The sequence below is a fragment of the Dendrobates tinctorius genome, unplaced genomic scaffold (assembly GCF_039654945.1).
Source record: "Dendrobates tinctorius isolate UK_male_01 unplaced genomic scaffold, ASM3965494v1 ptg000107l, whole genome shotgun sequence".
Taxonomy (NCBI): domain Eukaryota; kingdom Metazoa; phylum Chordata; class Amphibia; order Anura; family Dendrobatidae; genus Dendrobates; species Dendrobates tinctorius.
In genome coordinates this window covers 1,770,411-1,794,718 of record NW_027361775.1, presented here as the reverse complement: position 1 = coordinate 1,794,718, position 24,308 = coordinate 1,770,411, and the positions used below count along the sequence as shown (strand labels likewise).

Genomic DNA, 24,308 nt, shown 5'->3' with positions numbered 1-24,308 from the left:
GATCTATTCATTAAAATTTACTTTATCAGAGGGGAAAACCCCTTTAATTGCCTATAACAGTTTAATATTGCCACAATGGAAATCAGCTCCTCATGTACTGACTTTATGAGGAGCTACAGTGTATGTGCAGATTCTGCTCCGATAACCACCTGAAGAATTGCTAAAGAAACGCTCCAAAAAATGAACACAAGTATTTTTATGTAAAAACGACTTGCTGTCCTTTTGTTCAGTTTTTCAACTGACTTTTAGGCCTCTTTCACACATCAGTTTTTTGCCTTCAGGCGCGATCCGGCTTTTTTTGGAAAAAACGGATCCGGCAAAATGCAATGCCGGATCCGTTTTTTCCCCATTGACTTGCATTAGTGCCGGATCGCGCCGGATGGCATTGCGTTTCATCCGTTTTTTGCCGGATCCGGCAACTTGTCTCATTCCGGCGTCTTGAAAAAACGTCTACTGTAACGTTTTTTGTCTCCGGCGAAAAAGCCGGAAGCGCCGGATCCGGCGCTTCCAGCTTTTTGCTACAATGAAAGTCTATGGGCGCCGGAATGCGCCGGATCCAGAAAAAGACGGATCCAGCAACCGGATCCGGTTTTTTTAAGTCTGCGCATGCTCAGATCCAATTGGCCAGCCGCCAGGAACAGAGACGGATCCAGCAAAAAAACGGATCCGTTTCTACAGTTCTCCAAAATTTATGCCGGATCCGTTTTTTCTAAAAAAAGCCGGATCCTGCCTGACGGCAAAAAACTGATGTGTGAAAGTAGCCTTACTCTTCAGGTTTCTAAGAAATGAGCTGACCAATCTTCAGGTATCTCTCGCTGTGACGACGCCTTGAAGCTTTACAAACTAGAGATTTCTTCATTGTTGTGGATTTAAACAAACAAAAAAAAAAGAAAAAGATCCAGAAAATTCTAGGTAAAAAAAAGTCCCCAAAAAACGATGGAAAAATGCTCAAAAAGGGTTGAAAAAGCACTAAGGAAATAACAAAAAATGTTATTAAAGACACCTCAGGAAAAAAACTGGTGTTTCCTGAAACCTCTTACTCTTGAAAAACATGATGGAGTCATAAACCTGAAAAAGATGTGATGTGCACATAACCTTAGAAAAATAAATGCTTACAAACTGCTGAGGGCTTCTGTGTATACGTATCAATCTAAACAGGTAGAGCTGGAGGGTAATATATGGGGAACAGTAAAAACAGCAGTCTCCAAAGACTAATGAGGATTTTAAAAAAGTCTTCTGTTTTCCAATAGAATACACAGGAATCTCAAAGCATTGCTCTGTTTTTATAGTATAAAGCTGAATCACACAATGTTAAAAAAAAGAGGTAAAAAGTAATACCGTGTATACGCCAAGTTTTTCAGCCCCTTTTTTGGGCTGAAAAAGACCCTTTCGGCTTATACACGAGTCATACACCTGAAAGCCAGCGAGGGAGGGGGAGCAGGAGACATGATACTCACCCTCCTGGCGTCTGCATATCCGGCACTGCTACATCTCATTCCCGGCGTCTATCTCCCTTCCTGTCTTCTTCCTGTATGGTCACATGGTACCACTCATTAAAGTCATGAATATGGATGTCTCCACTCTCATAGGGGTGGAGCCGCATATTAATGACTTTAATGAGCAGTACCATGTGACCGCACAGGAAGAAGACAGGAATGGAGATACAGACGCTGGGACTGAGATGTAGCACAGCCAGCTATGCAGACGCCAAGAGGATGAGTAGTACTGGGGGAGGGTGAGCCAGCCATGCCATAAGGAGAGGTGAGTATGTCATTTTTTTTTTTTTTTAAATAGCAGCAGCAGCATTATTATATGGGGCATATATGGAGCATGTTATGGGACACCATTAACCTTTGTGCAGCATTATATGGGGCATATATTAATATGGAGCATGTTATGGGCCACCATTAACCTTTGTGCAGCATTATATGGGGCATATATTAAAATGGAGCATGTTGCATTTCCCACACTCAGCTTATACTTGAGTCAATAAGTTTTCCCAGTTTTTTTTGTGGCAAAATTAGGGGGGGTCAGCTTATACACGAGTATATACGGTAAATAACAAATTCACAATATTGTGGTAATTTTCCAATTGGCACATGTTTTTTTAGCAGATAAAATGCATAGTTCTAGCATTAATCAATTTGTCTTTTTTGTTTTAGAGGCTCATGCAAAATCTAAGTACAAATCTATTTTCTTGCTTCGATTTCAATAATAAAAGTTGAATTTACTTCTAAATAACAAGGTCACTGTGACGTCCGTCTGCGAGTCTGGGCTGCAGTAAGACAGCACTCCGAGCAACCCCGATACCCTTTACCCCTATACACAGATCTGGATTTACAGCAGAGCCCAGGAGGTAGCTGTCTGAATATGAGCAGCGGACCAGAGCAGGACGGTCGCCAGAAAGGGGTTAAAAAACGGGAACAAAAGCGTAGTCAGGAATCCAAGTCTAAACCAGGCGGGCAGCAGAGGTACAAAAACGGCAGACAGTAGCAGAGTCAAATTCAGGCCAAGGTCAGAGTCATAAACCGGGAGGGAGGCAGAGGTACAAAATCGTCAAGCAGGAGCAGAGTCAGAAATCCATGCACAGGTCAGAATCAAAGATAACAAATAACAAACTAGCACACTGAGGAAACCAAGACTATATCTGGCGGCCTGCAAGACCAGCCTCAAGGTATTTGAGAGATCAGATCATCCCTCACAGGTTCACGGTCTGATGACGTCATTAGGACCGTCCCCAGGACCAGGCCAGATGGTGATGCACCAACCCCTTCATGACCAACAGAGGAGCGCAGCCTGCGGCCGCCAGATGCCTGCGGAGGAGCCTTCTCCCTGATAGCAGTACCCACGGGCGGACCACGGCACCTCCCAGTGGCCGAGGCAGGAACAGCCGTCCCCGAGTTTGACCGTGACATGACAGTCCGGCGCTTCCCAGAGGCCGAGACCGGAATAGCAGAGCTCGGGTTTGACAGCGACGTGCCAGTCTGGTGCCTCCTAGTGGCTGAAGTAGGAACAGCAGTCCCCGTATCCGATGGTGACGTGACAGTCACTTAGGCTATGTTCACATTGTGTTCTAGACACATCATTGGCTCCATCGTGGCTTACGCTTGAAGCCCTGAAAAATGCCTGAGGTGGGGCCACTGACTTTAATGAAGGAGATGAAGTCATTGTGTGATATATCAGACATCATTTTCAGCAGTACTCGCCTATTTGAGAAAAGCAACAAAATGCAGTCGACCATGGCTTCATTAAAGTCTCCGTCGGCTGATATGCCCAAGTCCTATTTTCAGCACTACAGAAGTAAGACCTGACAGAGCCACTGCCGTGTCGCTAAAATGTGATGTGAGATGTGAATATAGACTAATAAATAAGGATGACAACAGCATAGACCAGACGGCAAAAAGGAGAAAATGCTTTGGCTAAAGGCACAAACCCACTACTGCAAATAACACAAAACAATCGCTGTTTAGCTATACAAAACTTAAGTTATGTTTCTGCTACGAAAGAAGTACAAGAAGTAATTTCCAAACCACTATTAGCAAGCACCCCATGCACCAGGAGTCAAACCTTCTGCTCATTCAGGTCTTGAGCTGCCAGCAGGCCACATTCTAAAGCTTCCATATGTGAAGAGATCCATTTTTGAGAATCCTGAAATCTCTTCTGTGTCGCATTCAGTGATCGTAATAGCTGCTTGCTCTGATTTGGTGAAAGATCCTGGGCATGTTCTGATATAAAGAACTGGGCATCAAAAGCTGTGGTCTCTAGCTCTATCTTTTGCACCGAAACGTCACTGCTGAGAGCCTGTGTGGGAAAACATAGCTGCAGCATTAAAGAACATCCTTAGAAAACATATATTACTACAAAATTGGGCAACAAAACTAATCAGAAGAAAAAATAAAAAACAAAGTCATACAATTTCATATGAAATCTTTTAAAAAAAACGTATAACATGAATTCCTCCGATATGTATCAATATTAAGCCCTTAGGGACCATTCTTATTTTGGTCCTTACCAGCTGCATGATGGTTTATTTTTAAATTTTTTTGTAAGTGGAATAAACAGAAAAAAAAAACTGCAACAGTTTTACAGCATTCAAGCAAACTGACGTGGTTTATCCTACAGGTTGATATGATAGCGAGAATACCAAATATTTCGATTTCTTTCCTTTATAACTATTGCTCATAAGTATTATTTTAAAAGAAAAAAAGAAAACAGCCTTTTTTGGCCTATCATTCTGGAACACAGATTGTTTCTCTTTTTGCAAAAAAAGAGCTGTGTGAGGACTTGGATTTTTTTGTGACAAGTTATAGTTTTTTTACTGATACTATATTTTGGTAGATGTAATGTGTTATAATTTTTTCTTAAATAATATATATTTAGTATATGTATAGAAAAATTGGAACAGCACCAAAGAAAATACCTCAACAGTGTGTACGCTTCCCCAACCAGCAATCAATTGGCTCCTTAGAATAAATACCATATATACTCGTATATAAGCCAAGATTTTCAGCCCATTTTTTGGGGCTGAATGTCCCCCCCCCCCTCCCTCTCGGCTTATACGCGAGTCATATACAGACGGGGTGGGCGGGGGAGCGGGGGTGTCAGACCACCACACTCACCTCTCCTGGCACTTCTCTGCAGCCCCCCGCTTCTCCCTCTGCCATCTGCTTCCTGCATTCAGCGGTCATGTGGTACCGCTCATTAAAATCATGAATATGCACATATGTAATGAGCGGTATCACGTGACCGCTGAAGACAGGAAGCAGACGGCAGAGGGAGAAGCAGGAGCTGCCGCTGCAGAGAAGACCGTGCAGCCAGGAGGGGTGAGTATGACGGGGGCAGAGCAATATTCACCTGTCCCCGTTCCTAGCCCTGCACCGCTGTGTCTCCGGGTCCTCCTGCTGTGACGGCAGACGGCGCGATGACGTAGTCAGTGTGCGCCCTGTGCTGTCACTGCAGAGAGCCGGGAGACAGAGCGGTGCACGGCTTGGAACGTGGACAGATGAATATCGCCGGTGCTGGGGGCTCAGGACACCGGCACCTGGCCCCCCAGCGATGGAGAGGTATGTCATTTTTTTTTATCGCAGCAGCATATGGGGGGTGTTTATGGAGCATTTTCTTGGGCCAGCATTAACCCTTGTGCAGCAGCATATGGGGGTATTTATGGAGCATCATTAACCCTTGTGCAGCAGCATATTATGGGGGGTATTTATAGAGAATCTTATGGAGCAGCATTAACCCTTGTGCAGCAGCATATTATGGGGGGTATTTATGGTGCATCTTATGGGGCAGCATTAACCCTTGTGCAGCAGCATATGGGGGGTATTTATGGAGCATCTTCTTGGGCCAGCATTAACCCTTGTGCAGCAGCATATGGGTGGGTTTTTATCTATGGAGCATCTTTTTGGACCACCATTTAACCCTAGGCTTATATGCGAGTCAATAAGTTTTCCCAGTCTTTTGTGGCAAAATTAGGGGGGTCAGCTTATACAAGGGTCATCCTTATACACGAGTATATACGGTAGCCATAAAAAGGGAAACAGCACAAAAATATAAATAAAAGTGAACTTTAATGCTATATATATATATATATATATATTGTGAGGTAGCGCTGTCATTCAAGTAGGGGATACTCGCTCAGCAGCCACAAAATCAGATCCGGCACAGGTTTTCCATAAACCAGTATAGTCCATGCGGTTTATTAAACATCATAAACCATGACCAGCAATATATAAACGGCATAGCGTCCATGACAGAGCTTCACTCTGTTAGCAATGTCCAATACGCAGGCTTTTCAGCCTCACAGTTATATCTCACCCCGTCAGGGTTCTCTCATGGCTGCTTCTCCATACTGCAGACATTCATTCCCTCCAGGGAACTCTCAGGCACTTGCAGCCATTACTCACAGCGTCCACACGTGCTGTCAGGCAGGAAGCCCCATCTCAGCGGGACCTTCCACACTGGACCAACCAGGTCCCAGGATTCACCTCATGTGACCTACCCTGGCCACATTATATGGTCCATAGCCACGCCCACCGGGTCACATGACTATGACCTCATGACAGGTCCTTCACACACACATATACACTTTACAACAGCATTATTAAACACACCCCCTGGGTGGGTTTATAGGTAACTAGTCCCTAGCACATTGAACCAGCACCTCAGCAGTATCACTGCTGATTAACACACACATAAACCTCCATCTCAAGCCCACCCACCTTGAAATAAATAACAGTCATTCAGTATCTTGCCATTCATCCACTCTCCTGGGACATCCATACAGCGCCCCCTAGTGGACATAGTGGTCACTACACCACTATATATATATATATATATATATATTTTATTTTTTTTGAGTAAAATGTAAATTGCTCTTTTATTCTATAAACTTCTGATAACATGTCTTCACATTTCCAGGCACTAAATTTTGGATTTATTTTCAGAAAATGAGAAATGGTCAAAATAACAAAAAAATGCAGTGCTTGCAGACCTCAAATAATGCTATGAAAGCAAGTTCATAATCATTTAGAAACAAAAACACTAATGTTTTAACTCAGGAAGAGTACAGAAATCAATATTTTGTGGAATAACCATGAATTTTAGTCACAGCTTTCATGCGTATTGGCATGCTTTCCACCAGTTTTTCACACTGCTTTTGGGTGACCTTATGCCACTCCTGGTACAAAAATGTAAGCAGTTCTTCTTTTGTTTGATGGCTTGTGTCCATCCATCTTCTTCTTGATTACATTCCAGAGGTTTTCAATGGGGTTTAGGTCTGGAGATTGGGATGGCCATGACAGGGATTTAATGTGGTGGTCCTTCATCCACACACTGATTGACCTAGCTGTGTGGCATGGCACATTGTCTGGAAAAACCAGTCCTCAGAGTTGGGGAACATTGCCTGAGCAGAAGGAATCAACTGTTTTTCCAGGATAACCTTGTATGCGGCTTGATTAATACGTCCTTCGCAAAGATTAACCTCCCCAATTCCAGCCTTGCTGGAGCATCTCCAGATCATCACCGATATTCCATCAAATTTCACAGTAGGTGCAAGACACTGTGGATTGTACGCCTCTACAGGTCTCCGTCTAATTAGACCACCAGGTGTTGGGCAAAGCTGAAAATTAGACTCATCGGAGAAGATTACCTTACTCCAGTCCACTATGGTCGAATCCTATGGTCTTTTACAAACTTCAGCCTGGCTCTTCTTTGCTTCTCATTGATGAAAGGCTTTTTTTCTAGTTTTACATGACTTGAGCCCTGCCTCTAGGAGCCTGTTACGAACTGTTATTGCCGTGCACTTCACCCCAGCTACTATTTGCCATTCCTTTTGTAGGTCACTTTATGTCATTCTGTGGTTGCTGAGTGATATTCGAATAAGATGATGGTGATCACGGTCAGTGGAGAGTCGTTTTCGCCCTCTGCCGATCTGTAGCTTTGTTGTCCATAATACCTGCTGCTTGACCTTGTTGTAATGGACTACAGTCTTAGAACTTTTAAGGATGGAGGCAACCTGACACTCACTGTATCCCTCTGCTAGTAAAGCTAGAATTGAACCCTTCTTTTCCTCACTCAAGACTTGAACTCCTTTGGCACGGTTAAAAATTATTTGTTCATTCCCATTACCGTATTTACTCGTGTATAAGCCGAGATTTTTCAGCCCATTTTTTTGGGCTGAAAGTCCCAAATCCCCCCCCCCCCTCTCGGCTTATACGCGGGTCATATACCGGGGGGAATCGGCGGGGGAGTGTCAGAGATCATACTCACCCCCTCCTGGCTCGTCTCTGCAGCCCCCCTGTTTGTTGCATGTTCTCAGCGCCCCTGCTCTTCCTCCTTCAGCAGTCACGTGGTACCGCTCATTAAAGTCATGAATATGCACATATACATGAGTTTAATGAGCGGTACCACGTGACCGCTGAAGCAGGAAGAGCAGCGGCACCTAGAACATGGAACAAACAGGGGGGCTGCGCTGCAGAGACGAGCACCAGGAGTGGGTGAGTATGAACGGGGGGAGCCATATTCACCTGTGCCCGTTCCACCGCTGCTCTACTGTCTTGAGTCCTCTGCAGTGACATTAAGGTCAGAGGGCGCGACGTAGTTAGTACGCACCCTCTACCTGAACAGTCACTGCAGAGCCGGCAACGCTGATGAGCAGGAAGTGAGTATACAGTTTTTTGGGCTTTTTTGTAACGAAGGCAGCGGCAGCAGCAACATGATGGTGCCACTCACTGTGCAGCACAACTGGGGTCACTCACTGTGCAGCATTATCTGGGGCCATTCACTGTGCAGCATTATCTGGTGCCACACACTGTGCAGCATTATCTGGGGCCACTCACTGTGCTCATTATCTGGGGCCACTCACTGTGCAGCAAAACTGGGGCCACTCACTGTGCAGCATTATCTGGGGCCACTCACTGTGCAGCATTATCTGGGGCCACTCACTGTGCACCCTAGGCTTATACGCGAGTCAATAAGTTTTCCCAGTTTTTTGGGCCAAAATTAGGGGGGTCAGCTTATAAACGGGTCGGCTTATACACGAGTTTATACGGTACTTTTGGGATATTACTAGCACTTGTTTTGCCATCCAGCTTTTCCTATTGCAAGAGGACTGTGAACACCACAGCAGGGTTTATTATACTTTCCTTTATTAAATAAGATTTGATTCAGGTAATCACCTAATCAGAAGCACATTAAGTAGAATGAGGTGTACTCTGGTTGGAATTCAACTGACACTGGAATGAAATGGCTGTCCGACATGTAGAGAAGCTGATTTTTAGATTTTTATAAAACTGTACCGTGGTCTCTTAATTTTTGCCAGAGCTGTACATATATATAATTTTAAAAATATTAAATATTCTAAAAAGGAAAATGGGTTGATGCAAAAGTTTCGGCACTCTGCATAGTTAGTACCTAGTACATTAAACTGCCAATGGCAAGTGTCTGCATTATATTATTATTCAAGTAACAGCATAGCAGATTATTGACAGACACAAATAGAAGAACAATATGGACAGTCGCAATTAGAAGAAAAAACTGAGCAGTAGCTCCAAAATAGGCGACCACAAAACCCAAGATAAAATCAGTGGTTTTTATTAGGACAAATCCAGATACAAAAAGGGGGGGGGGGGTGGACAACGGAGTGCGGGAATCCGCACAAACCGCTTGGGTAAAACAAGGGGTACTGGCCAGTCAGAATCATTACATCACACATATAGAAATAAAGTGCATAAATTGTCACAAAGTGCATATAGTACATACATGTGTATGATCAAAATAAAGGTGCACCGCCAGAGCAATTATATTATAACTCCATCATCCAAAACAAATCATTACCAGATAACAGGTGAACATTTCACCATGGTTAAATTAGGTGAAAGACGCCCAAGGACGCATAACAAATATGAAACATGAGTGTTTACCGAGGGCCGCCCAGCAGCAAGGATGAAAATAAGGAGCAAAGTATTTACCTAATAGGCGGAAGGCACAGGTTCCAGCAGTCCAGTGACACACCCTAGTTAGTACCTAGCAGCACCATACTTTGCAAGGACCACAGCTTGTAAATGCTTTTTGTAGCCAGCCAAAAGTTTTTGAATTCTTGTTTGAAGGATTTTCATCCATTCTTTCTTGGAAAATTCTTCCAGTTCTGGGATATTCCTGGGTCGTCTTGCATGCCCTCCTACTTTAAGGTTTAGCCACAGATTTTCAATGATGTTCAGATCAGGGGACTGAGAGGGCCATTGTAAAACCTTCAACCTGCCCCTTTGGAGGTAGTCTACTGTGGATTTTGATGTGTGTTTAGGATCATTATCCATTTATAGAAGCCATCCTCTTTTCAACTTCAACTTTTTTAAAGATGATGTTATGTTTGCATCAAGCATTTGTTGAAATTTTATTAAATTCATTCTTTCCTCTAGCCGAGAAATGGGTCTCCGTGGATTTGGCTGCAACACAACCCCAAGGCATGATTGATCCGCCCCCATGCTTAATGGTTGTCCAAATGTTCTTTTCCTGAAATTCTTTGCCCTTTTTTCTCCACACATACCTTTGATCATTGTGGCCAAATACTTCTATTTTAACTTCATCGGTCTACAGGACTTGTTTTCAAAATGAATCAGTCTTGTTTAGTTGTTCTTTTGAATACTTCTGATGCTGAATTTTATGGTGAGGATGCAAGAGATGTTTTCTTCTAATGACTTTTCCATGAAGGCCATATTTGTGCAGGTGTCTCTGAACAGGAGAACAATGTACCACAACTCCAGAATCTGCTAAATTTTTCTGAAAGTCTTTTGAAGTCAAGTGGGGGATTCACAACCTTATTGTTGCAAAACATATTGATGGCATTGGTTACAACAGAATTTCTAAACAACTGAAGACTGCAATGAGCCCTGTTGGGGCCATAATCCAGAAGTGGAAAGAACATAATTTCACCATAAACCGGCGATGACCAGGTGATCACCGCAAGATTTCAGACAGAGGAGTGAAAATAATTATCAGAAGAGTTGTCCAAGAGCCGAGGACCGACTGTGGAGAGCTACAGAAAGACCTGGAATCAGGAGGTATATTTGTTTCAAGGAAAAGTATAAGCAATGCGCTCAACCGCCATGGCCTGTGTGCATGCTCACCACGCAAGACTCCATTACTGAACAAAAAACATGTTCAAGCACGTTTAAACTTTCCACAATAACATTTAGACAAGCATCTGAAATCCTGGGAGAATATAGTTTGGTCAAATGAGACCAAAAGTGAACTCTTTGGATGTCATATTACACACCATATTTGAAGGTCAAAAGGCACTGCATATCACCATAAAAACACCATACGAACAGTGACAGTGAAGTTTGGAGGTGAGAACATCATGGAGTAGGGCTGTTTTTCAGCTTACGTCACTGGCAAACTTCATTGAAGCAAAAATGAATGGACAAATGTACCAAGACATTCTTGATAAAAATCTGCTGCCATTTACCAGGATGATGAAGATGAAATGAGGGTTGACACTTCAGCAAGACAATGATTCTGTTAGGAGCCGGGTTCCGGTCACTGCACAGCGGGAATCTCGAGCCTTACTTCCGGCGGTCTCCCATTCCTCTCCAGCCGCAGAGGAAGTTGCTCAGCAAACTCGTCGGTCTCGGCACTCTGCCCAGACCAGTTCCGTGGGTTTGCTTGCTGCTGCCACCTCTGGCACAGCTACGGCAATATATGCTGTTCAGCAGCGAAATTCTCCAGGGACTAAGTCCTCATGTCAGGCCACTGAGCATGCTCGTGGAGTGATCTCCCATTGGGGATCGAAGGTCACGTGCTCTGGTCCTGCTCCTGTTCGGATTGGCCCATCCGAGAAGCCAGGAAGGTCCCGGACGCTCGCGGCTATAAAAGGTTTGCATGGCCACTCGGCCGTGCGCTAGGATAGACTGTATTTTCAGACTATAAGGAGTGAGTGATGAATGCACGTATGAATGTCTCTGGTGACTGACTCATTATGAAACCCCTACCCTTGCTACGCATGTGTTGTGCAGCCTAGCCTGCTAGCGCCCAGGCATAGGCGTAGGTAGGTCTGAGTCTGAGTCAGTCTTTAGCCATCATCAGTGACTCGGCATGCCTCAGTGCAAGTGCTCCATACTCCACAGCCAGCATCTATAGCGGCGTTCGTGGCAGCGACGCCGCACGCCCAGTGGGCCTAGAGGGACTCTAACCCCGTGTCCATGGGGTAGAGTTCTGTGGCCGTTTGCTGTGCGCCCCTTGGGCCGGGCTCTGTGAGCTAAACAGACTCCAGCATCCACGTTCAGCGGCTGTGTGGTTCTGTGAATTAACAGTGTCCGCTCCTGTTCACACTGGGTGACGTAACCTACGTGTGACTGTTTTCACGCCGTTCTATTCTTCCGCCATTGTCTAGCAGAAGTGTACCACCTCTGCACGATGGACCCCGGGCTGCGAACGCACCTACTACTACTTTATAATTTAGTGTGTTCCGCCAGCATTAACAGATCCCAAACACACAGCCACGGAAACTCTCAATTGGTTTCAGTGAAAGAAAATAAAGCTGCTAGAATGGCTCAGTCAATCACCTGATCTGAATCCAATAAAAAATTTATGGAAGAAACTAAGGCTTTGAATCCATAGAGGGAGCCCACAGATGAACCTTCAGGATATGAAGTGTGTTTGTGTGGAAGAAGAGACACAATCGCATCTGAGCAATGCATGCAGCTAGTTTCTCCTTAAAGGAGGCATATTGAAAATGTCATCACCAACAAAGGTTTTTTGGACGATGTATTAAATAAATTTAAGTACGCTTGTTCAATAACTTTTCCCTGTGTCATTTCTCATTATTACACATTACCTAACTTATGGACATCTATAGCTTGAGTCCTTTGTCTGTTTGGATTGGATGGGTTGTTACAGACATCTGATGAGAATTTCATGTCAATAGCACCTTTAGAAATCTGAATAGCAGACCCCTTGTGCCTCCTACGGACATTAAGCATGAACTGATTCGATCTGGAGCCAGTGGGTGGTGTATACTGCAGAGGAGGCGCTATCCATTTTTTGTATTCACTTAGTGTCAGCCTCCTAGTAGCAGCAGCATACACCCACGGTCCTGTGTCCCCCAATGTGGTGAAGGAGAAATATATTAACCATATTTTGTGGATTTATAAGACGCTCCAGATTATAAGCCATACCCCAAATTTTGAGGAGAGAAATAGGACAAAAACTTTTTTTAATAAAATGGTGGAGCTTCTTATAATCCATGCATCTTATTGCTTACTGGGGGTGGTGGCTGCAGTGAAGCGGGGTCCCAGGGTCGCTGCTGTAGGATGCAAGAGTGTTGCATTGCTGCAGGCTGGGACGAGGGGTTGCTCCAATGTGCGGCGCACCGCTGCGGGTGTCTGGTGTTGCGGGTATCTCCGATGCTGAGGAGGCTCTGACAACATTTTGTGAAAGGCTAAAAGCCCCCGCAGTTCCATGATTTCCTATGCAGTGGACTCTGTGAAAATGGCTGCCGGTGGCGGCGCATGTGCAAATGGAGCTCTCGGCATCAAGATCTCAACAGATGAAAACTCAGCGCTGAGATTTCAGTCCACTGCATAGGAAACCGTGGAAATGCGGGGGCTCTGGCCTTTCACAAGATGTCGACAGAGCGTCCGCAGCACCGGAGACACCCACCGCAGCACCGGAGACACCCGCCGCAGACCCACAGCACCGTGCCGCACATCTGAACACCCCCTCATCCCAGCCTGTGGCCTGCAGCAATGCTCCACTCTTGCCTCCTTCAGCAGCGGCCCTGGGACCCTGCTCCACCGCGACCGGTAAGGTACATCTGCATTATAAGACGCACTCCCATTTTCCCCAAAAAATTTTTGGGAAAAAAGTGTCTTATAATCCGAAAAATACAGTACTTAGAAAATTATATATATACACTGTATATAAAAAAAGACAGATAGCAGCACAAACTTGAGCATATTTTGGGTGCAACACTTCCTGAGTCGTGCGGTTGTCCAACGCAAAATATAAATGAAAAAAAATCAGGCAGCACTCCAGTTCAAGGTAAAATTGTGGGCTTTAATCCAGCACCTTGAGGTGCAACGTTTCAACCTCACAGCACGGTCTTTGTGCTTGACAAAGACCGTGCTGTGAGGTCGAAACGTTGCACCACTGGGAGGTGCTGGATTATGGCCCACAATTTTATCTTGAACTGGAGCGCTGCCTGATTTTTTTCTATATATATACACACACATATATATATATATATATAAGACACATATGCATGTTTTTCTCAATATCTGACATGAAATCAGAGTAAACCTTTCCCATTTAAGGTCAATTAGGCTTATTATGCTTACGATATGATACACTTTATTAATCCTGAGGGAAATTATCAAAAGTTTACATACATTTCATTATTATTTGGTACCACTTCCCTTAAACTGAATGACTTGGGTCAAACGTTAGGAATATCCTTCCACAAGCATCTCACAATAGTTGGTCGGAACTTGGGCCCATTCCTCCTGACAAAACTGGTGTAACTGATCCAGGTTTGTAAGTCACCTTGCTTGCACCTGCTTTTTCAGCTTTGCCTATAAATTTTCAATGGGAATGAGATCAGTGCTTTGTGATGGCCACTCCAAAACATTGACTTTATTATCTTTAAGCCACTTTGCTAACATTTTGGCAGTATGCATCAGGTCATTGTCCATTTGGAAGATAGATTTCTGCCCAAGCTTTAACTTCCTGGCTGATGACTTGACATGTTGCTTCAGTATTGCCACATAAACTTATTTTCTCATGATGCCATCTATTTTGTGAAGAGCACCTGTCCCTCCTCCTGCAGCAAAACAACCACACAACATGATGCTGCCACCCCCATGTTTCACAGTTGGGATGGTGTTCTTAGGTTTCCAAGCTTCTCCCTTTTTCCGCCAAAAATAACGATGGTCTTTCTGCCCAAAAACTTCCATTTTAGTTTCATCAGGCCACATGACATGGCTTTTTTATGTTTATTTTGGAGTAATAGCTTCTTCCTGGCAGAGTGGCCTTTTAGCCCATGCTGATACAGTATTCGTTTCACTGTGGATATTGATACAATCTTACCAGCTTCTGCGATAGTCTTCACAAAGTCTTTTGCTTTTGTCCTTTGGTTGATATGCACATGTCGGACCAAAGCAGGCTCATCTCTGGGACACAGAACCTGTCTCCTTCCTGAGCGGTATGATGGCTGGACACTCCAATCTTGTTTGTACTTGCGTATAATTGTTTGTTCAGACAAACGAGGAACCTTCAGGTATCTTGAAATTGTACTGAAGGATGAGCCAGACTTGTTCAAGTCCACAATTCTCTTCCTGATATCTTGGGTGATTTCTTTAGAGTTTCCCATGATGTTATACAAACAAGCAGTGTGCTTCAGGTGTGCATTAAAATTACATCCAAAGGTGTGTCTCTAACTCAGATGTTGCAAAAAAAAATTCAGAAGCTTTCAAACAAATGACATCATCATAGGAGCAGTCCAGAAATGAAAAAATGCATAGTAATCTTAGTGTATGTAAACTTTTGACTTTGCAGTAAGTATTAAAAATGCCTTAAAACATTCTCTCTCTCTCATTATTCTGGCATTTGGCAAATATTAATAATTATGGTAATACTAACTGACCTAAAATGGGAAAGGTTTATTCTGGTTTCATGCCAAATATTGAGAAAAACATGCATGTGTCTTTTTATATAGTGTATGTAAACTTCTGGTTTCAACTGTGTATATAGCTATATATATATATTGTAGGGATGTGACTCGCTGAGGTGCAGCGGGAGACAATCATGAGGCAGGTTCTTCCCAAAGTTCATGAGGTTTATTTGCTCCATAAACCATAAATCAGCGTATCACCAAAATAGCCTCTAGCTTAGGCACAAAAGAACATAAACGTCCGTGGCTTCAGACTCGGACTGAGAGTCTCAGCACATGCTGGGAGGTGTAGTCCTCCCCATATACAACCTCTGTAGTGTCCCACCTGGACACATGGAAGTCTGTCCACACTCAGACAGACTCCCTCACACTCTCACACTCTGACAGACTCCCTCACATGTGCCAAACACCTCAATTACATAGCCCTGTAACCACACCCACAGGTGATCACATGGCTATGACATCACTAAAGGTTGTATAGACACACACAGGCTTCCCTGACACAGTGTAACAGAAAGATCAGCAGTACCTCTGCTGATCAATACACCCTGGAGCCTGCATCCCAAGGCCACCCACCTTGAGACCCATAATGGTCATTTAGGACAATGCTCCTGTTACCACACTGAATGTGCCTGTACACCCGTCCTGGGACACCCACACAGCGCCCCCTAGCTGACATAGTGGTAACTACACCACATACCTCCACCCTCTGTTCAAACTTGTGGGGTTGAACACATGACATCACCCAGGGATCTTGAGACCTGGCACCCATGTCACCTTGCCCTACCAGTCGGGAGGACCATCTCCGTCTGTTTCGGTAGTCATACTGCATATTTACGTTAGGCCTCCCCTGTCCCCAGCGGTCAGTATCTCGGCCTTGGGCTTTGGCCTTCCCGTCAACGTCCGTCAGTGTGACCAGACACTCTTTAGTCTCCACCTGTCTGCAGTGTGCTTCATCACGCGACCTTTCTCTCACTGGCTGGCTCTCCCAGTTCGCACGGTCATGAGTCCCACGTCCAGCTGGGCCAACTGGCTGGTCTGAGTCTGACCCTCTGTCGCTATGTCCACCGCCAAGTCTCGGGCCTATGTTACTAAGATTAGACCGGCCACTTGCGGACTCTCGACGTTCTTGCCTTCGACTACCTGTCCTTTCATTCCTTGGAGGATCCCTTCGGGTCCTTACACCTTGGGTTGGAGGTGGACGCCACCTGACGTTCTCTATCTGCTCATTCATCTGCAGTCGATCCTGTCTTAGCTGCTCAATCTCCTTCAGGTACGCTACCCGATATTCCAGGAGCATGCGAAGCTTCCCAATGCTTTCCACTGAACCAACCACAATGACAGGAACCATGTCATCTTCAACAATGACTTGGATTTCACCAGCAGGTGGGATCCTCACTCTCTTCACACTGGATCGATTCACCATCTCCTGCATCACCTTTCCAAGTCTGCCAACGACTTTCCCCACCAGATTTCTGGGTACCGGAATTACGTCTTCCACAAAGCCCAGCCGACTTTGTGCTTCCCTTGCAAGCTCCAGACGTCGAGCGGCTTTCCAATTACGCTTCACGAGCATCTGTTTCGTGCGGAGACATTGTAGGTGCATCTCCTTCAGGACAGCCACCCTTCTCTCTGTGTCTTCCGTTTCTGCCAGTATCACCAACTGGTCTGCTTCTGGTGCCCAGCTCACACTATAGGCCTTTACTGCCTTTTTAAAGGTCTCATGCACACCTTCGCTGGCACACGCTTCTCGCACGTCTTCGGGTACCTCCATCACGCACTTGAAGGTCATGGACTTGCTCTCATCCTGGACAGATGGCTCTGGGTTCCCCACGGACACTTCCCTCAAGGTATCTGCCATGACCGGGTGACTGTCTTGTGCAGCTCTTGGCTCACCATCTTCCTGAGATTTACAGTCTTCAGGACCCTTTTCCAAGATGGGCTTTGGCAGTTCTGCCTTGCTATCAGTTGGGCAAGGCCGCTGTACGTCTTCGCCCATCCACTTCTTCTCCTGTAGAAGACCTTTTACTACTCCACTGAGTTCTTGCAGAACTTTATCTCGCTCCTCTGCCAGGTAGCGACGCTCATCCTCTCTCCTGAGAATCTCCTGTTGATGCTTCTCTTGGGCCTCTCTGAGCCCCTCCATATCTTCCAACAGGGTCTTGTTCATGGTTTTACAAGCAGACAGGTGACCTCTGAGCTCAGAGACTTCCTTCTCCAGCTCATCCACTCTGTGCTCAGCTGCTTGCCTTAGGACTCTTTCCCGTTCGACATGTTCTGTTACAGTCTCCTTTATCAGCTGTATCTCACGATCTTGTTCTCTTTTGTCCATCACGTGTCGCACCACTACCTCTTTAATTATATCGTTAAAGGGTACCACTGGGTCAGTCACCCCAGTCGAGTGAACCCTCCAGTTACCGTCCAGCACCAATGTGTCTAGTCCAGTAGTCTCATCTCCCAGCCCACCATCTGTCTTATCACGAGACGTCAGGTCCGTCAGTTGGGCAGATGTACTTCTTCCTCTGGTCAGTTCTACCTCTGACCTGTCCATGTCAGGAGCCGTCACTGTCTCAGTGTCTGCTTGTCCCACAGTCGAAGCATCTCCATCGTCAGACCAAACGTCATCAAACAAAAGAAAGTCCCGGCCCCTCTCCCAGGCATAGACTAAGTCCCGTGGTATTCCTCTACCTTGGCACTCACCACCTTTGGTCCCCTCAAACACTACTGTGTCTACTGCGTAGTTCACCGTGACCCCGTGTTTACAGCGAACCCTGACGTTTTTCTCGGTCAGAGAGAAAACGAGAGGAGTTCCTGTCAGAGTCACCTGACTCTCTGAGTCCAGCCGACCAAAGACTCCTTCCCGGTGCAGCATCACTGTACACATCTGTGGCCCGTCATTACTACCCGGAAAGGATATTCCACATTCTGAAAAAGACCTGCACATACACTGCGGTACTCCAGACATATCTACTGAGTCACCCAGTGTTGTCACTTCTTCACACTTGGCCCCTTTCTGGACCACCACCCCGCTTTGGGTTGCCACCCCAATTTTGGTCACCGCCCCCTTTTGGAACTCCACCCCTTTTTGGGTTACCACTCCAATTTGGGTCACCGCCCCCTTTTGGGACTCCACCCCTTTTTGGGTTACCACTCCAATTTGGGTCACCGCCCCCTTTTGGGTTACCACTCCAATTTGGGTCACCGCCCCCTTTTGGGTTACCACTCCAATTTGGGTCACCGCCCCCTTTTGGGTCACCGCCCCCTTTTGGGATTTCCCCATGTCCGTCCTGCAGAACCTCTTAGGCCACAGTTCACACAGTACAGTTTGTCTTTTAACGATACCACACAAGTCTTTGCTGGCACCACCACAGCTCCTGCTGTCACTGATCACCGGCACCTCCGGCTGCTGTTCACACACACACACAGCGGCTGGTGTCACTGCAGCTCCTGCTGCACCATCTTCGTGGACCCACCGATCCACCAGAAGCCGCTTGTCCCCTTCTTAACCCCGCCGGGTTACCGGAAACCGCTTGTCACCCTCAAAGATAAAAACCACAAAAGCGCGCCCATAGGGCCTTACCAGTGCAGGTATAATGGGTTATGAAGCAATGATACAGGGTACTCACCCTCAATAGTTGTGTAAAGCCACAACTACTGTATCCGCTTAGTCACATGCAATAAAGCTGCAGCAGGATGGTGTAGACAGACAGCGTCTGCTACCAATGCTCCCAGGGCAGATCCCAAAAAAGGAAAAACACCAGGACCCTGTGCTGCGAGACCTTCGTGACCCCACTGAGCCACAGCAAGCACCTTCAGGTTTTGCAGAGGAAAAGAAAAAAAAAACAAAAACACATGCACAGTCTCTCATGTCCTGTCCGTGTGCTGTTCAGGACGTACCGTCTCCGCCTGAGACCGTCCAACACACAGGCGCACACCGGGTGCTATTCAGGGAGCAGCCCTCCTCCCAGGGTTTCCCAACACACCGGGTTCACCAGGTCCAAGGGCTCAGCGAGTGCTCTTCAGGACATCCGTCTCCACCTGAGACTGCCCAACACACGCCTCACCAGGTCCAAGGTCATAGCACGTGCTTCAGGGCTCCTCCCAACACTGACCCTCCAGGACCTTGCTCACTGACCCCTCCAGGGACACAGTCTCTCACTGACCCTGGTCAGTGCAACACAGACTCCTGTCTGTTACCTGTGTCGGCCACACAGGTTCTCGGACGCCTCTTCGCCTCAGAGGTATCCCACAAATATTAACACAGTCACTTTCTCTGACCTCGGTCAGTATTACTCACGGTTGTCAGACCGTCTGCTCTCCTGGCTCAGAATCGCCAGCGCTGCCACACGTGCTTCTGGGAGTCGCTGCCCGCAGTCTGTCACCAATTGTAGGGATGCGACTCGCTTAGGTGCAGCGGGAGACAATCATGAGGCAGGTTCTTCCCAAAGTTCATGAGGTTTATTTGCTCCATAAACCATAAATCAGCGTATCACCAAAATAGCCTCTAGCTTAGGCACAAAAGAACATAAACGTCCGTGGCTTCAGACTCGGACTGAGAGTCTCAGCACATGCTGGGAGGTGTAGTCCTCCCCATATACAACCTCTGTAGTGTCCCACCTGGACACATGGAAGTCTGTCCACACTCAGACAGACTCCCTCACACTCTCACACTCTCACACTCTGACAGACTCCCTCACACTCTCTCACATGTGCCAAACACCTCAATTACATAGCCCTGTAACCACACCCACAGGTGATCACATGGCTATGACATCACTAAAGGTTGTATAGACACACACAGGCTTCCCTGACACAGTGTAACAGAAAGATCAGCAGTACCTCTGCTGATCAATACACCCTGGAGCCTGCATCCCAAGGCCACCCACCTTGAGACCCATAATGGTCATTTAGGACCCTGCTCCTGTTACCACATTGAATGTGCCTGTACACCCGTCCTGGGACACCCACACAGCGCCCCCTAGCTGACATAGTGGTAACTACACCACAATATATAGAAAATTGGGTTGTCGCAATTTGAGGATCACTTCAAAGTCTCAAATACATGGTGCAAATTTATCGCTACACACAGAGGACAAAAACCCATGTGATAGAACACAGCTTAGAGGAATATGTCTGTGTGATGCAAATTAAGGAAAAAATAATACTATTACCTTCAAAGATTGAATAGATTGCTTTACAACATCCACATCATTACTGCTTGTTGAAATATTCAATTTTTCGTTACTGGAGGTTATCCAGTCTGCCAAAAATTGTAGTCGATTGAGTAAGTCTCGATGGGTTTCTGCTAACTTATCCTAAAAAGAAAATGGGAAAAAAAAGACTTAACCCAAAAAAGCTAAAGATAAACTACTGTTTATAAGAGTTAAACAGAAGCTTAACCCCTTAGCGACAGAGCCAGTTTGCAGCTTAATGACCAGGCCAATTTTTACAATTCTGACCACTGTCCCTTTATGAGGTTATAACTCTGGAACGCTTTAATGGATCCCGCTGATTCTGAGACTGTTTTTTCGTGACATATTGTACTTCATGTTAGTGGTACAATTTCTTCGATAAGTCTTGTGTTTATTTATGAAAAAAACAGAAATATGGCGAAAATTTTGAAAATTTTGCAATTTTAAAACTTAAAATTTTTATGCCCTTAAATCAGAGAGATGTGTCACACAAATTTCTTAATAAATAACATTTCCCACATGTCTACTTTACATCAACACAATTTTGGAAGCAACACTTTTTTTTGTTAGGAAGTTATAAGGGTTAAAAGTTGACCAGCGATTTCTCATTTTTACAACAAAATATACAAAACCATTTTTTTTAGAGACCACATCATATTTAAAGTCATTTTGAGGGGTGTACATGACAGAAAATACCCAAAAGTGGCACCATTCTATAAACTAGACCCCTCAAGGTGCTCAAAACCACATTCAAGAAGTTTATTAACCCTTTAAGTGCTTCACATGAACTAAAGCAATGTGGAAGGAAAAAATTAACATTTAACATTTTTTTGCAAAAAATTTATTTCAGAACCAATTTTTTTTATTTTCACAAGTGTTAAAAGAGAAAATCAACCACAAAATTTGTTGTACAATGTCTCCTGAATACGCCGATACCCCATATGTGGGGGTAAACCACTTTTTCAGCACACGGCAGAGCTCGCAAGGGATGGAGCGCCGTTTGACTTTTTCAACGCAGAATTGGCTAGAATTGAGATCGGATGCCATGTTGCGTTCGAAGAGCCCTTAATGTGCCTAAACAGTGGAAAACTCCAACAAGTGACCCCGTTTTGGATACTAGACCCATTAAGGAACTTATCTTGATGTGTGGTGAGCACTTTGAACCTTCAAGTGCTTCACAGAAGTTTATAACGTAGAACCGTGAAAATAAAAAATCCATTTTTTTTCCACAAAAATGATCTTTTCACCCCCAAATTTTTATTTTTACAAGGGTAACATGAGAAATCATACCCCCACAGTTGTTGAGCGATTTGTCCTGAGTACGCCGATACCCCATATGTGGGGGGGAACCACTGATTGGGCGCATGGGAGAGCTCGGAAGGGAAGGAGTGCCATTTTGGAATGCAGACTTTGATGGAATGGTCGGCGGGCATCATGTTGCGTTTGCAGAGCCCCTGATGGGCCTAAACAGTGGAAACCCCCAACAAGTGACCCCATTTTGGAAATTAGACCCCCTAAGGAACTTATCTAGATGTGTGGTGAGCACTTTGAACCCCCAAGCGCTTCACAGAAGTTTATAAACGCATAGCCGTGAAAATAAAGTCTTTTTTATTTCCAAAAAAATGATTTTTTTAGACCCCAATTTTTAGACCCCCAAAGTTGGTAAATAGTGGAAACCCCTCAATTCTTGCTCCAACCTTAACCCCAACACACCCCTAACCCTAATCCCAACCCTAATCCCAACCCTATTCCCTAATCCTAATTCTAACCACAATCCTAGTTCGCCCTATCCCTAATTCTAACCCTAGCCCTAACCCGAGCCCTAACCCTAGCCCTAACCATAGCCCAACCCTAACTGTTGTGAGCTCATTTTCTCGTTCACCTTTGATGTCCGATGAACTCCCTCTGCTGGTGAAAGGAGGGGGTGAAATTGATTTGGATAGGAGACCTGTCACCTGAACAGGTGGATTGCGATTGGACATCCGGAATCTCTGAGTGGATATAAGGCAGCAACGCCCTGTAGAGTTGCTGGTGATTTCTCTGCTCTGAGCTCTGGCCTCCAGTTCAGTTCCTGTCTTCTAAAGCTAAGTTTTGCTCTGTTTTTGTTCCATGAGATTGTCTGATTTGCTTAGTTTTGTGTTCAGCCAGCCCCGGCTGGGGCTTTGCTGAATTTCCATTTTTGTCCCTGATCGGTTAAATCTCTTTTGCTCTGTCTTCAGAATATATCAGAGTGCTGATATAGGGATTTTGAAGTCTAGTGACTTCAGGGCCATTTTTCCTATCAGACGTGTTGGGACATTTTTGGTAGGGTTTTTGCGGATTGCAATCAGCATCTTTTCTGTCCTTTCCTATCTAGTTATTTGGGCCCCATCGTTTGCTCTGCCTGTCTTTCTGTCAGTGTTTGTGTTTTCATCTGTTTTCACCGACAATACATGTTGGGGGCTGTCTATTGCTTTGGGGTCTGCTCTGGGGCAGTTTAGATTTCCTCTTTCTTTCTCTAGGCTTATTTAGCGCTTCAGCTGTGACGAGGCATCTAGGACCACTGTAGGAACGCTCCACGGCTACTGTTAGTTGTTATGAATAGGATCAGGGGTCTGCAATCCGCTAGCTATCAACCTCTTAGCTTGCATTTTTGTTTTTTTCCTCCTCCGGTGACTCATTCATAACAGAATCACCAGCCATACCGCAGATTCTAGGGTACTCAATAGCAGGAAAGAATTGTAATAAAAAAAAAAGTCTCAGAATTTTTTTTTTTATGTATATTTTTTCCTCTTTTTCTCTGGGGCCGTAGGAGGAATTTTTTCTTAATGGAGATTAAGCAATTGTCTGATCTTGTGGAGCAGCTCACTGTTGAAGTGCGGGGAATTTCCGCCTATCTTGCTCATTCACATGCTGCTGAACCAAAGATCCCTACTCCTGATGTGTTTTTTGGGGATCGGTCTAAATTCTTGAATTTTAAGAATAATTGTAAATTATTTCTAGCCTTGAAGCCTAGCTCGTCGGGGAGCTCTACGCAGCAGGTTAAAATTGTCATCTCTTTGCTGCGCGGCGATCCCCGGGATTGGGCGTTTTCTTTGACACCTGATGATCCTATTCTAACTAATGTGGACACATTTTTTCAAGCCTTGGGGTTGTTGTATGATGAACCTAATGCTATTGATCAAGCTGGAAAAGCCCTGTTGGCATTGAGCCAGGGTCAGGATTCTGCAGAGTTATACTGTCAAAGATTCCGAAAGTGGGCGGTCCTTACTACCTGGAATGATGGTGCCTTGGCAGCTCTCTTTTGGAAGGGTTTGTCAGCAACCGTAAAAGATACTATGGTGGGATTTCCTGTTACCTCTGGTCTTGACGATTCTATGTCATTAGCCATTCAGGTTGATTGGCGTTTACGTGAACGTAAAATTACACGAGAAATGTTGCCACCTGTTGAACAAATGTCTGAACCTATGCAATGTGATGGAGTTTTGTCTAGGGCGCAACGTCAGGAGTTCAGAAGGCGTAAAAAGCTGTGTTTTTTCTGTGGAGATGCCTCTCATATTATTTCTGTCTGCGCTAAACGAGAGAAACGTTTTGCACACACATTTGCTGTGGGTGGTGTACAACCTACGCTTCTTCTGGCAATTACTCTGATCTGCTCCCTGTCCACATTTTCCGCTAAGGCTTTTGTGGATTCAGGAGCGGCTCTGAACCTGATGAACTTGGATTTTGCTAAACGTTGTGGGTTTCCTATGACACCTCTGCGAACGCCTATCCCTTTGAGGGGTATTGATGCTACTCCTTTGGCGAAGAATAAACCTCAGTTTTGGACCCAGGTGGTAATGCGGGTCGCCCCAGACCATCAAGAAAATTGCAGATTTTTGGTGTTGCATAATTTGCATGATACCATTGTTCTGGGGTTTCCCTGGTTGCAAATCCACAATCCACTTTTGGATTGGAAATCTGTGTCTGGT

General features: G+C 45.2%; 2 protein-coding genes across 9 annotated transcripts in view; both read right to left on the bottom strand.

The window, feature by feature from the left end:
- Window positions 1–24,308, bottom strand: part of DST (dystonin) — a 732,471-nt gene that overhangs the window by 290,548 nt on the left and 417,615 nt on the right. The gene's annotated exons all lie outside the window — the stretch shown is intronic.
- The window catches only part of LOC141100782 (uncharacterized), a 49,568-nt gene continuing 28,821 nt past the window's right edge, over window positions 3,562–24,308 (bottom strand). Inside the window, exons 4-5 of the mRNA XM_073589455.1 lie at window positions 20,338–20,481; window positions 3,562–3,801 (exon numbers count right to left, since the gene is read on the bottom strand). Of these exons, the coding sequence (XP_073445556.1) occupies window positions 3,562–3,801; window positions 20,338–20,481 (384 nt within the window). The remainder of the gene's footprint in view (window positions 3,802–20,337; window positions 20,482–24,308) is intronic.